We start from the raw sequence: 11,687 nt of genomic DNA, 5'->3' as shown, positions 1-11,687 counted from the left end.
CAGTTCTAAAATTAAATGAGCTTTTTTAATACATATATTTGATGTGGTTGCTTCTTTTGGGGGTCATCTAGAAGCTTTGGTAACCCTCTTCCTTTATCATTCATTTTTTAAAGAAAGAGTAGAAATGACCCAAAAGAAGTCGTTTTCAGGGTAAAACAAAAATTTCATCTTTAGCTCTTTATGAATACTTTTACTTGACTGTTGGTTAACACAAGAAGAAATCATCTATAGAACAAAAAAAAAAGTGAGAATTATTAATTTAGGCTGCAGAAGTTAATCTCAGCTGCTGCTGTTGAGATTCACCAGTCACTGGATCGTTTGTGTTTTGGCTCTCCAATGGCATGTACTGAGACATAATCGCCATGATTTCGGAATCCATATAAGACTGCATTTTGGATTTTAACACACAAACATATAAAACAATTATCATCTTTAGAGTTTAAGTTTAAGAGAGATTCATGATTAACAAAGGGAAACCAAAGCGTGAAAACGTTACCCTGAGACGATACTTGTAGAATACGTAACCACCTACACAAATGCTTGCAACCGCAGCTAGTATCACAAACGTCAAGAACCACCCAATTCTTGATCCGCTTCTCTCTGCGAGAAACAAAAAAACACAAGAAATGAAGAATATGAGTCTTGGATAGTTACAAAAGAATCTGACAAAGTTGAAGATCATTTATTGTTTGTTTTCGATACTTACCGATGCAAGTGTCTTGTTCTTTCATGTAGAGACGATTTCCAGAGCACTTGCATTCAAAGCTTCCCCAATTGTTCTTACACTTGCATCCATCACATTGACAAGCTGATTGCTCCTTACAGTCATCGATGTCTATAGTAGATATAACAAGACTAATCAGTTTAAGAAAACATGATGAGAGATTTTGAAATCTAGAAGATATAAAAGTTTTTACCTTCACATTTAAGACCATCTCCTTTAAAGCCTTGAGGGCAACGACATCCTGATGCCTCCGAGTTCTGAACTCAACAGTTAGAGAATATTTGTTAAAACTTGATGGCATTATTACTGAAAAAAGCCAAAAAAACAAAAAGTAAAGTCACTTAACCGAACAAGCAGAGTAAGTTAAGCCCTTTTTGGTTTCAGACCAGCACCCTCCTTGATTTATTGAGCATCTCGCAGGGCCATAAGCTGTTACAACATTCAACCAAAGACGACTTCTTTATCAAAGCAGAATACAAAAATGTTTATAAATGAAAGTTTTCTACAAGATATCAATGTCGAAGTTCAAGAACATACGTTCACATGAGGTATAGCCATCTCCTTTATACTGCACACCATTCACAACAGGGCATTCACAGACTCTTCCTCTAAATGTGTCCTGACATAATCCAAACTCACGTCTAAAATTTACCAACACATTTATGAAAAAAGTAGTCTCTAAAAATTCATCGGTTCTAATCAAGTACCTTGCAAGCTGTTACATTAGACTTCTTGTCTTGCCAACACCCTCCATTTGCTTCAAGACATTCGTTTGTTTCAATATCTGTTTCAACAATGTAAAGAAGAGATCTTTAGTTCATTCTATCACCACGAGAAGATTAGCTTACAAGGGAATTGGTTGTAACCTCCACTCAGACAGATTCCTGGTTCAGTTCTTTCCTTAAATCCTGAACATATAGCCTTGAGTACTGCATTCCTCTCGAGTTTACCTGAGCAATGAATAATCTTATAAGCTTAAGCATACCTAAACAAACATGTTACAATGAGAAGGAAAGAAACAAACCGCGGTATTGAGCATTGTTGATGATCAATGTTGGCAAAATTGTGACATCTCCGCGGTCACCTTGTCCTACCTGAAGGGATTGCTCAGATTTCAAAACTTCATTCTCCACATTAGCTTCAGGATCACCAATACATTTCTTGATCTTTTCAAGTGGCAAACCTGAGTTTAAAGAGAAAAGAATCAAGACTGCGAAAATGCGAGGAACAGGTGTGAAAAAAACGATTGTAATGTCTCTTACCAAGAGATTCAACAACTCTTTCAGCACATTCTTTGCTATACTTCTTCTCCTTCATTGAACACCTGATGTGAAAATCAGTCACATAGTCCCACCAAACCCAAGACCGGTTACTCTCTTTCGCTACTTTATGAACACACAACTGTCTCAGATTCTCGAAAACAATGTCTTTCCCATCGTATCCATCACCAAAGTCTTGTTCAGGGTCAGGAGCACAATACCTCCCTTGGTTTATACACTGAGACTTACATTGATTGCTAGAAACATAATCTTTAGGACAAAACCATGTAATGTAATGAGGTGTAAACAAAGAGTATCCTCCTTTTTCAAGAATCTGCGCATGACCTTTGAAGTTCTTGACAAAGTTCATCTGCTCATCACACCGTGCACCACACTCATCGTTCGTGTTAGTCCATAGCTCATACTCAACTCTCTCATCCGGATGAGGTAATGACTCGCTCCAGTCTATCTTCAAGACTATTTCCTCGCCTTTTTTAAGAGCTTGCTTGATCGAATTGGCGAAAGAAAAGTCTATCAAAGCCGAAGGAATGTTGAGTTTCTCTATAAAGTCATCAGCTTCTTTGGATTCCTCAGGTGAGTCCATTGTTATCAATGGCTCATCGACGTTATCAGCTACTAGAACTGCTGCTGCACCGGACTGTTGACCGTTCCATACCTTTAATGCAAAGTAGCACTCTAACGCAAAACAAAACAAAGCGTTTGAGTTCTTCTACAAACTAAAAATTGATATTGAGACAAGTCTAATTCTAACCAGAAACAAAAATTTGAATGAAACAGTTACCTCCACGATCGATGATTAAGATGGTAGGACGAGGGAACTTGGGTTTGAAAGTTTTGTCAAAAGAGTCACAACCATAAGCTCCTTTACCAGCGTAAACGACGGAACCGATTATGTAACCACCGTAGTTAGGAACGCCGAAGTTAGCAATGGCTGCATCATGTTTAGACCGCATTGCCAAAGGGTTTAGAATCGTTACGCTGCTCTTCTCAACGATGAATCTACCGAAAACTCCGTTGATCACCATGGTCAACGTTAGAAACAGAGCCAAGGTGGCTCCTTTATGAATCAAACACATTGTTTCAAAAACAGAGTTTGAAACCTTTGGCTTCGAATGGGTTTATATTTGTTTCCTGAGAAAGTGAAATTAAATCGGAAAGTAATGATTTTTTTTGATTTTTCCCCCGGAAATAGGTTGCTCTGTTTTTTTTCTGTAACTTTTCTCGAGAAAGTTAGATCTTAAACAGAGTTAAGATTGTTCATTTTTCTATCCTTTTTTCCTGGAAAGTAATGGAATTAAAAGGAAGAAACTTTCTCGAGAAAAAAGAATTTGAGTTTAGAGAAAATGGATGTCTCTCTCTCTGTTTTCGATTTTTTTTTTTCTCGATGAATTTTCTCGAGAAAAAGAGATGTGAGCGTAAAGTAAACGGGAGAGAAGATGACTTGAAAGAGTCAGCGGAACTAACCATGTCTTTGCAACTACTGATTCAACAAACTTCTCTCTCTTTTGTCATTTTTAAATCATTTACAAGAAAAAATAATAATTAACGTTTTCTTAGAATGTAAGGCAAATCGTGAGTTCCTATCATTTTATTTTCTTTTCAAAGCTTCTAATCTTGAAGCTTAATCAAGGTGGTGTAACGTTTAAAGTTTTAAATTTTTATTTGGACACTTCATCATATGTTAAATCATACATCTACTAGTATAAGTAAAGTTTCAAAACCAATGCTTACTTCATTGACTTTTATTAATGCAAAGTCTAATTGAAGTACCATATGGGTTAAGTTAGAAAACTTTGGAATCATCCGAACGACGATGTGACAATTACTAGGAGACATGAATAGTTGCTTAATCAAACATTAGTTAATTATCCAACCTAATTGTTAACGTTACCATTATTTATTTCGAAATTATTTCAGGCTGACCATGAATATGATATGTTTTCTTTTTTTGGTAGAAAGAATATGATATGTTTTTTTATAGGTCATGATGTGTTTATTTAAATATAAATTCACGGAAATGGTTACAAACATGCATTTTTTATTTAGCAGAGACCATGTCTATCTATAATAATAAAATGATTGGAATGAATTATAGTTAAGTATAATATTTTTATTTTTATGTTCTACTTGTTGGAGGAGAGCAAATTATCATATTGAACATGATGTTGATTTAAAAATGTGTATGACTGGTATGCATATGATTAAAAATGTTAATCCATTATTTAAAATTAAAACTTAAGTTGTCCCGTTGGGTGGAGTCTCATGCCAAAAGGGAAATTGAATTAAAGTTGTTTCTTTTCCTGTATTTTTATGTCTCAATCGAATTAGAGTTTCTACAAGCACAGTCATGGAAATAAAAATGTTCAAAATAACACTTTCCTCACGTCAGTCATATGAATAGAATTGACAAACATACATCGCCAAGAACGTTCAAGTTACGCTACAAAGTACACCAAGAAGAATTCACAAAAACAAAAAAAAACGTAATGCTCATTTCAAAAAAGCCAATTAACACTAATGTTACCAAGCCATATCAAAAGAGGGAACTGGACCAAGGCTAAAAAAAGCAGAAGGTAGTGATGCTTGCTCGAATCATAACTCCTTACTTCAGCAAACAGAACACGTTTCATCGTCTTCACCAAGAAAATCCCAGTGCATAGACACGTCCATGGCATCAATGCGTAGTACGAGTATCCCCACATTATCTTGGAGAAACCCGCAAGACATAGACCAGCAAAAGCATAGCCTCCGTATGCCACAATGTCTAGTAATGGCGCCTCTCCGCTACCAAGTGATAGTAGTGTCACTTTCAGGAGCATCACTTGCAAAAACCAACCAACCAATCCTTTGACGAACAGCCAATTCAAAGCTTCCGGTGTAAACCTAGAGACACCAATCAGGTTTGAAACAGATTAATAAACCTTAATCAATCCCTAAGACAGAAAAATCTAAGAGGGAAACAACAGGGAGAGAGACTAAACATAAAACTTACTTTCCGTTAAGTCCCAATGAAAGGCCAGCAAGAACAACATACGTGCCAAATGCCATAAACGGAATGTATAAGTCTGGCGCATTGATATCATAGATTGGAGGCTTGTATGAGAGCCTACCACCAACTGGTTCAGATATTCTTGTCCAATGTCCCTGAGGGTTTGAAGCAGAACCCACACTAGTTTAATTTCATGGCTGGTATGAGAAGGTCCTAAACAGAAGAAGAAAAAAGGGAGACTAGCTTACCCGGTGTAGAAAAGGAAACAAAACAACCTTCAGTTTGTTCCTCACATATTGATCATTCACTTGGAAGTAGTATTGAGGATCAGAGAAGTATCGGCTTATCTGTTTCATTTCAGACACTGAGTCCAAAAACAACCATAAAAAATCAGATATTACGTGAGATATAGGGAATTCACTTACATTGCTCTGCACATACTCAGAGCTTGATCCTAAAATTTTCTCCCCGTAAGCTCCCAAACCACCACGGATAAAACCCGAACCAGCTCCAGTGAAAGGATTACCAAACGGACCAGGCTGAGGGTTTCCTGGAGGTCTTGGCATACCCGGTTGAGGTCCCATGTTATTATACATCTCTGCCATCAAACCAAAACCATCACAACCAACACATCTTAATCTCACACCAACCACAAAACCACCACAATCAATGCATCTCTCTCTTAACTCTTCAAATCAAATAGTAAGATAGCATTTTTGTACATCAAACATTTGCTTCTTCCAACCAAATTAAGATTCAACACCAGATCCTAACATTGACGCTCTAAGTCATCATCTCAATTCATAATGAGTTCAATTTCTTTTCGATTTCAATGACGAGAATGCATAACCAAGCTCCAAGCATAGCCTACTCGAGATCTATGATACAACAGGAAGAGACCCCAAATTATATCGCAACACAATATCAAGAGCTTCCAAGCTCAACAACACAATCAGTCTAAGTTAATTCCATCGAAACCAATCAAATTCGTAACGGAAGAAAACAAAGATCTGATTCGCTAAATCAAGAAACAACTAACACATACGAAACGAAATCACAAGACGAATTAAAAAAAATTCCACTACCGATCAACACACACAAAATAATACTAACCTGGAGATGAGCAAGGTAGAGAGTAAAAAGCTTCGAAGGTAAAGTTCTTGCTTTCTTCTAATGGAAACAATGGATTCTCCTCAGGAGAATCAAACAGTGTGATCTGCACGGAGACGGCGAAGGGTATTCTCGGGATTTCGCGTTCGCAACCGTTCTTCTCTATTTATTTGGGCCTAAATTGGGCCACCAAACATAGAACAGGCTTTACACTTGGAAAAGATATAGATAATCTATTAACCAAACAGACCCGGACCAATTTCTCAGTTCCTCAATTAGGTTTTAGACGATATAAAACTAATCCGACGCTGAAATCAAAAACCCCTTTTGCCTCAAAACCCTAATTTTTCGAATCTCTCACCAAGCTTCGATTTCAACCGCAGCAATGGCGAAATCAATGAGATGCAAGAGAGTGAAGAGATTAAGAGCTATCAGAAGAGATATAGTGGAGAAGGAATCATTCACTCTGACGAGAGAAGACGCCAAGAATGCCGCTATCGAAGCCGCACTCGCCGCTCCGAAGCTACCAGTTCGTCTACCTCCAGTTTCGCCGTTTATGGAAGTCGCGACGCCGTCCTCTGAATCTGCTCCTGTCTCCGCCACTATCGCCAACGATATGTGTATGTTCTGTTTCTTATTGTAGTATCGTTAACTTTGTCAATTAAACCTTGGTTTGTATAGATTTGAGTAAACTTGATTTTTTTGAATTTAACAAGTTTGAATTTAACAAATTCAATGTTGGGAGTGCATAGAAATGTTCTATGGAACACATTTAGTAATCAATACTGGTTTCTTGATTTTGAAATTTGTTCACAATTGCATCTTTACAAGTATAGTAGTTTCTTATTCAAGGTTGATCATTTGGAAACGATGGTTTTGAGTTGATTATATATCTTTTGAAAGGGTTGGTGATATTGGCTATGTTCTGTTTTGGGATACTATTGTTGTTGTTGTTGTTGTTTGCAGATGTGGAAATGGATGATGAGAAGAAAAACAAGTCGCTAAAACCTATCGGGAGGAAGTTGAAGAAGAAGTTTAAGATGGGGATGAAGAATCGCCGTAGTAAGGGTGTCCTTAGAGGCAAACGAAACTAAACTGGTTTGTTGTTTCGATTGGCATAACTATGTTTTTTTCTACTCTATACTGTCAGGTTCTTGAATGTCTTAAGAGTATATCTACCTTTTGTACTATGTTTTTCTCCTTTGAGTTGCAATATTATAGAGACCCTAAAGACTTCTGATTATCCCTCCCCAGCTTTCATTTTATTCCATCATCACTGCTTTTTTTACTTGGATTCTATTAACATTATGATCTCCTTTAATCATGCATTTGTCTCAAGTTCAAAGATAGTGGTACAGTACTTTGGGAGAAATGTAATTCAGAAGTTGAAAACAACAATACGAGAGGGTTAAAAAGTAACTTGCAACCAAAATAATTCTCAGTATACATCAAGATTCACATTTTTGTTGTACAGACGACAACAAATTACAATTAAAAAGAGAACAAAATTAGAACCAAACAAGAAATTACTTTCAAGATACTCATGAGAGATAGTAATTATAATTAGTAAGCAGCTCCTGAGTTAGATTTGCTGCAAACCTTCCTGATCTCTCCGGTACGGTCTTCACCAGTGAGAACACCAACGTTGACCAGCTTGGCCATAGAGACAGCAAACTGCTGTCTGAACATCTGAGGAGGCTGCTCTGCGAAAGCTTTTACAAGTGGAGCGGTCCTTGGGTCCTTAACAAGCTCCTGATCAGTCGTCAAGACTCCCATATTCTTCTGAAGATTAATGTAATACTGATTATCGAACACTGCCGGAGTTATGGCGTCGAGAGAAACGGTCTCAGTCGCCCAGCGACACTTGCGTCTCAAGTAATCTGCGTATTTAGGTTCGATCGACGGATCAGTACCACTGGTACCGTTGTAGTTGTAAAGCCGCGACTGGATGGTGCCACAGTAGGCTTGTCCGATGGTATGGGCCCCGGAGAGGACAACTAGGTCGAGGATGTTGAGACCGTAAGACTGAAACGTCTCGAGAAGGGCGGTGACATCACGGCGGCCTGAAGGGACTTTCTCCACGTCTCTAGCGTAAGAGGCTTTGGAGTCACGACGACCGTAGGCGTTGGGCCAGTAAGGACCACCGAGTTGGACGGTCGCGGCACGGCTAGCTGCGGTTAGGATGTCAGCGCATGAGGCTAAGCCGGGGCAAGATTTCTCGAGCTCTGACTTGATATCGTCGATCAGCTCGAAGCCTCTTAGGTTTTTGCTCGCCGGAGATCTTCTCTCTGTCCCTTCGTAGTCTAAAAGAACCGACGCATCACATCCCTGAAAGTTGTTAATTCATTAGATATGCGAAAAAACACTATGGTGGGTTTGTCCATAGACTTTTATCTAATAGTATATGCATATAAATATTAGGCAACTGAACGATTGATGATGAATTTATATTTAAGAAAGAAGATATAGTTGCAATACCGTGACACCACAATCGTGGAAGATAAGGCGGAGGAGGGCGGGACCAAGAGAAGCGTCACTCTTAGTCCATTCCCTCACTTTGTTATCAACGATTTTCTCAAAATTTGGACAAATCTTATCATAGTAATTCAACGATAATTGATTGTCCAATGGAAACCATGACTGTGTGTCATCATCACCACCATCATCATCACCTCCGTATCCTCCCGTTCCCGGTAAGTCTTTCCGGCCAGCTGATACAGGCCAAGCCACAAGGACCACGAGTAGGACGACGGCTGAGACCACGGCCAACTTCATTACCTTGCTTTCTTGATAATATGTTTTTCGGAATTTGATGGATTTGTTTGATGAGAATTGTTTTGTGTGAGTAATTTATATATTGGGTTGGGAAATGAATGTGATGCTTTTACGTGGGAGGCACAACTAAAAGATTTGAATATTCAAGTGACTTGCCTGCATGTCGTTTATGAAATGTTTATAATATATGATTTATGAATTTCTTTTTCCCTTAGAGAAAACAAAAAAAAAATGGAGATAATGATCTTTGGATTATTAATATCCGGGTTTTGACTTATTTGAATTATATTAATTTTTTTTTATCTGCCAACTTCTATTGGGTTAATTTCTTTGCTCTTTGGTCGGTATAATAACATTATTTTCGTCTATATCTCACTCGTGTACATGAGTAAGTCGGTATTAAAGCAAAACGTGAGATTTCGAAATTAAAAGTTTCTTGCATAACAACCACACGGTCCAGACAGCACTACAAAAAAAAAAAACAGGTACGTTGTATCATTTATTTTGTATCATAAAATTAAATGAAGTAATTTTAAATTACTTATTTTCAAGTGAAACAAACAAATACGATTAGCATCAATTCTAACAGGTATTTTTATATCATTTAGATAATTGATGTATTTATTTATTTTTGGTAAAATCACTTTTTAAAATGATATAGAATTTACATAAATAAAAACTACTGATGTTAAATTATATTATATTTATAGAATTAATAAGTCTGTTTAAAAAAAACTTGTGAACCTAAAAAAAAAATCAATCTAAAATAATTTGTATCACCATCGACAAACCTAATCCTAACTAGCATCTCTTTTTTTCTTGGAGTTTTTAACACAAATTAGATCATTAATCCAAATATGAGGAGAGAAACAAAGAATAACAGTGTATACAAAAAAGTTTGAGTGTTTTTTCGACTTTGATTATATGATTATCTTTTGGTGTTTATTAATCTTCTTAAAATTTTTTAGTTTTATTTTTTGTAATCTTTTTCTGCAAAGTAAAACCGAAACAATCTTTGGTGTTATTAATTTTAAAGTTCTTATTATGCAAACACATAATAAGATCTAATTTGGATGAATTTGCCTCATAATCACGTGGGTGATGACCCTTGAATAAAAAATTTGCAAAAAATTCTGCTGATTGCAAAGGAATAATCCCATATATGCTTATCGGCTCCACGTTCCTAGTTTTTTCAATTTAAACGCAGTAGTTTTATTAAAAAAAATTCTAATACTACATCTTTGTTAATACATCAATTTGGTTTTAGTTTCATATGTGTCATGTACATGCATATATTTAGGTCCTGTTCGTTTCAGTGTCGCAGCGACACCTTCCAGCTACGGTAAATTACACTGACATTAATGGATTCTTTCTTCTTTGCCATCGCTGATTTTCCGTTTGCTGTCGCTGCTTTCATTTTTGTTCAAAATTACTGATGTCGTTGTCCGTCGCTGGCCGTCGCTGGATTTTTCAGCGACTCATTTAACGGAAGCGGTGTCGCTGTTTTTTTTTTTTTTTATAAGATGCTTTATTGTTGGGTCATGAATAAACCAATCAATTTAGTGTTATTTTGGTGTCACTAGAAGGTGTCGCGCGACTCTGCAAAAGAACAGGGCCTTATTTTAGATTCTAAAGGCTTTGAAGTTTTGTTAATTACGTTTTGTGAATTTTGTGAAACTTACAAATAATCCATTTTGATCTTTCAGGTTTTGATGGATAAATTATGGATAAAGAAACCACGTTTATTTAAAGATTATATATCAGAAGTTAAACATTTTTCGAATTTTGCATTTAGTAAATCAACTACAGCCACGATAAAATGTACATATAATCGTTGTTCTCAAACCAAATTCAACTCAAGAGAAGATATTGAAGGCGATTTGATGTATTATGGCTTTTTAAGTTCTTACACAAGTTGGGGTTTTCACGGCGAGAAAATATTTGTCACAGAAAATGAAAGAGTATCTATTGATGATTTAGCTCAAGTTGAAATGGATTCAACTTCGAATCTCTTGGATGATCTTTTTCCTGATATTGATACTAATATGTATGGCGAAAATGCATCTTGAAGATGTGAGAGCAGATGGATACTGATATTTCATCAATTTCAACTGGAAATTTTAGAAAAAGAAGGTTTTGATGAGTTGCTTGCTGATTTTACCCAGGACCTATTGCACTTATATATATCGTGGGTAATACTCTCCTCGTTTTAATATAAGGTAATGTTTTAGGAAAATAATTGTTTTCAAATTAAATGATGATTTTATTGTTCTATGCAAAATTTTAGTATCCTTTTTTAAATTGGACTATTTGTATTCTCCAAAATATTATGTTATTAGTTGAATAATATCTTTTACACAATAACTAATTTTTTATATAGAAAACATATCATTTATGTATTTTTTTAATTAATATGTCAAAACCTTCATTAAAATTACAAATTCGTAACTAGGAAATAATACATGTATGTATGGATGTGGTTTATATGAATTGTAGTTTATTACTCTATAACTTTTCATATAACTAGAGAAGAAAGCCTAATGAGGATCATGAATAAGGGGATCAAAATAATTCACAAATATTTGAAAGGATTCGGTAGAAAAAAGGCTCATTTTGGAAAAAATCTTTTAATGAAAAAAGTTGGTGATTTGAAAAATGAAGAAAATGAATTGTGTTGAAGCTAGATTCAAGAGACCAAATCCTCCAATGTGTGGACTTTACAATTTGGTACAAGTGTTTGACTTTAATTCAGATTGATTTGTACATTTGGAAGTCTCAAGGTTAGGGGTAATAACTAATACACAGAACT

The 11,687-nt window shown here is 36.1% G+C and overlaps 4 protein-coding genes across 4 annotated transcripts; 1 reads left to right on the top strand and 3 right to left on the bottom strand.

Moving 5' to 3' along the window:
- Window positions 1-142: 142 nt before the first annotated feature.
- On the bottom strand, window positions 143-3,525 carry LOC104777133 (vacuolar-sorting receptor 6). Its single transcript, XM_010501342.3, has 11 exons — window positions 2,786-3,525; window positions 1,987-2,679; window positions 1,749-1,907; window positions 1,591-1,674; window positions 1,432-1,508; window positions 1,262-1,343; window positions 1,071-1,153; window positions 918-981; window positions 707-835; window positions 497-600; window positions 143-385 (listed from the first exon to the last, which is right to left on the bottom strand). The coding sequence occupies exons 1-11, from the start codon at window positions 3,078-3,080 to the stop codon at window positions 260-262; spliced, it is 1,896 nt and encodes a 631-aa protein (XP_010499644.2). The 5' UTR covers window positions 3,081-3,525; the 3' UTR covers window positions 143-259.
- Window positions 3,526-4,354: 829 nt separating this feature from the next.
- LOC104777132 (uncharacterized) lies at window positions 4,355-6,251 on the bottom strand. Its single transcript, XM_010501341.2, has 5 exons — window positions 6,107-6,251; window positions 5,419-5,591; window positions 5,242-5,340; window positions 4,997-5,148; window positions 4,355-4,887 (listed from the first exon to the last, which is right to left on the bottom strand). The coding sequence occupies exons 2-5, from the start codon at window positions 5,587-5,589 to the stop codon at window positions 4,500-4,502; spliced, it is 810 nt and encodes a 269-aa protein (XP_010499643.1). The 5' UTR covers window positions 5,590-5,591; window positions 6,107-6,251; the 3' UTR covers window positions 4,355-4,499.
- Window positions 6,252-6,300: 49 nt separating this feature from the next.
- Window positions 6,301-7,346, top strand: LOC104777131 (uncharacterized). Its single transcript, XM_010501340.3, has 2 exons — window positions 6,301-6,723; window positions 7,070-7,346. The coding sequence occupies exons 1-2, from the start codon at window positions 6,489-6,491 to the stop codon at window positions 7,195-7,197; spliced, it is 363 nt and encodes a 120-aa protein (XP_010499642.1). The 5' UTR covers window positions 6,301-6,488; the 3' UTR covers window positions 7,198-7,346.
- A 161-nt stretch (window positions 7,347-7,507) lies between these two features.
- On the bottom strand, window positions 7,508-8,929 carry LOC104777129 (peroxidase 7-like). Its single transcript, XM_019243770.2, has 2 exons — window positions 8,582-8,929; window positions 7,508-8,431 (listed from the first exon to the last, which is right to left on the bottom strand). Exons 1-2 carry the CDS (start codon window positions 8,876-8,878, stop codon window positions 7,667-7,669), a joined length of 1,062 nt encoding a protein of 353 aa, XP_019099315.1. The 5' UTR covers window positions 8,879-8,929; the 3' UTR covers window positions 7,508-7,666.
- Window positions 8,930-11,687: the final 2,758 nt, after the last annotated feature.

This window comes from Camelina sativa, chromosome 3, assembly GCF_030686135.1.
Source record: "Camelina sativa cultivar CO46 ecotype springtype chromosome 3, ASM3068613v1".
Taxonomy (NCBI): Eukaryota; Viridiplantae; Streptophyta; class Magnoliopsida; order Brassicales; family Brassicaceae; genus Camelina; species Camelina sativa.
The sequence above is the reverse complement of the archived record's forward strand: the minus strand, read 5'-3'. Positions and strand labels throughout refer to the sequence as shown.

Coding starts and splice junctions, on each gene's coding strand:
- LOC104777129 (XM_019243770.2), bottom strand. CDS start 8,878: ATGAAGTTGGCCGTGGTCTCAGCCGTCGTCCTACTCGTGGTCCTTGTG. Junction 8,432..8,581: donor TCCACGATTGTGGTGTCACG/GTATTGCAACTA, acceptor AACAACTTTCAG/GGATGTGATGCGTCGGTTCT.
- LOC104777133 (XM_010501342.3), bottom strand. CDS start 3,080: ATGTGTTTGATTCATAAAGGAGCCACCTTGGCTCTGTTTCTAACGTTG. Junction 1,154..1,261: donor TGGCTATACCTCATGTGAAC/GTATGTTCTTGA, acceptor ATGTTGTAACAG/CTTATGGCCCTGCGAGATGC. Junction 982..1,070: donor TAACTTACTCTGCTTGTTCG/GTTAAGTGACTT, acceptor TGTTGAGTTCAG/AACTCGGAGGCATCAGGATG.
- LOC104777131 (XM_010501340.3), top strand. CDS start 6,489: ATGGCGAAATCAATGAGATGCAAGAGAGTGAAGAGATTAAGAGCTATC. Junction 6,724..7,069: donor CACTATCGCCAACGATATGT/GTATGTTCTGTT, acceptor TGTTGTTTGCAG/ATGTGGAAATGGATGATGAG.
- LOC104777132 (XM_010501341.2), bottom strand. CDS start 5,589: ATGTATAATAACATGGGACCTCAACCGGGTATGCCAAGACCTCCAGGA. Junction 5,341..5,418: donor CTGAGTATGTGCAGAGCAAT/GTAAGTGAATTC, acceptor GAAATGAAACAG/ATAAGCCGATACTTCTCTGA. Junction 5,149..5,241: donor TGTTTCCTTTTCTACACCGG/GTAAGCTAGTCT, acceptor TCAAACCCTCAG/GGACATTGGACAAGAATATC.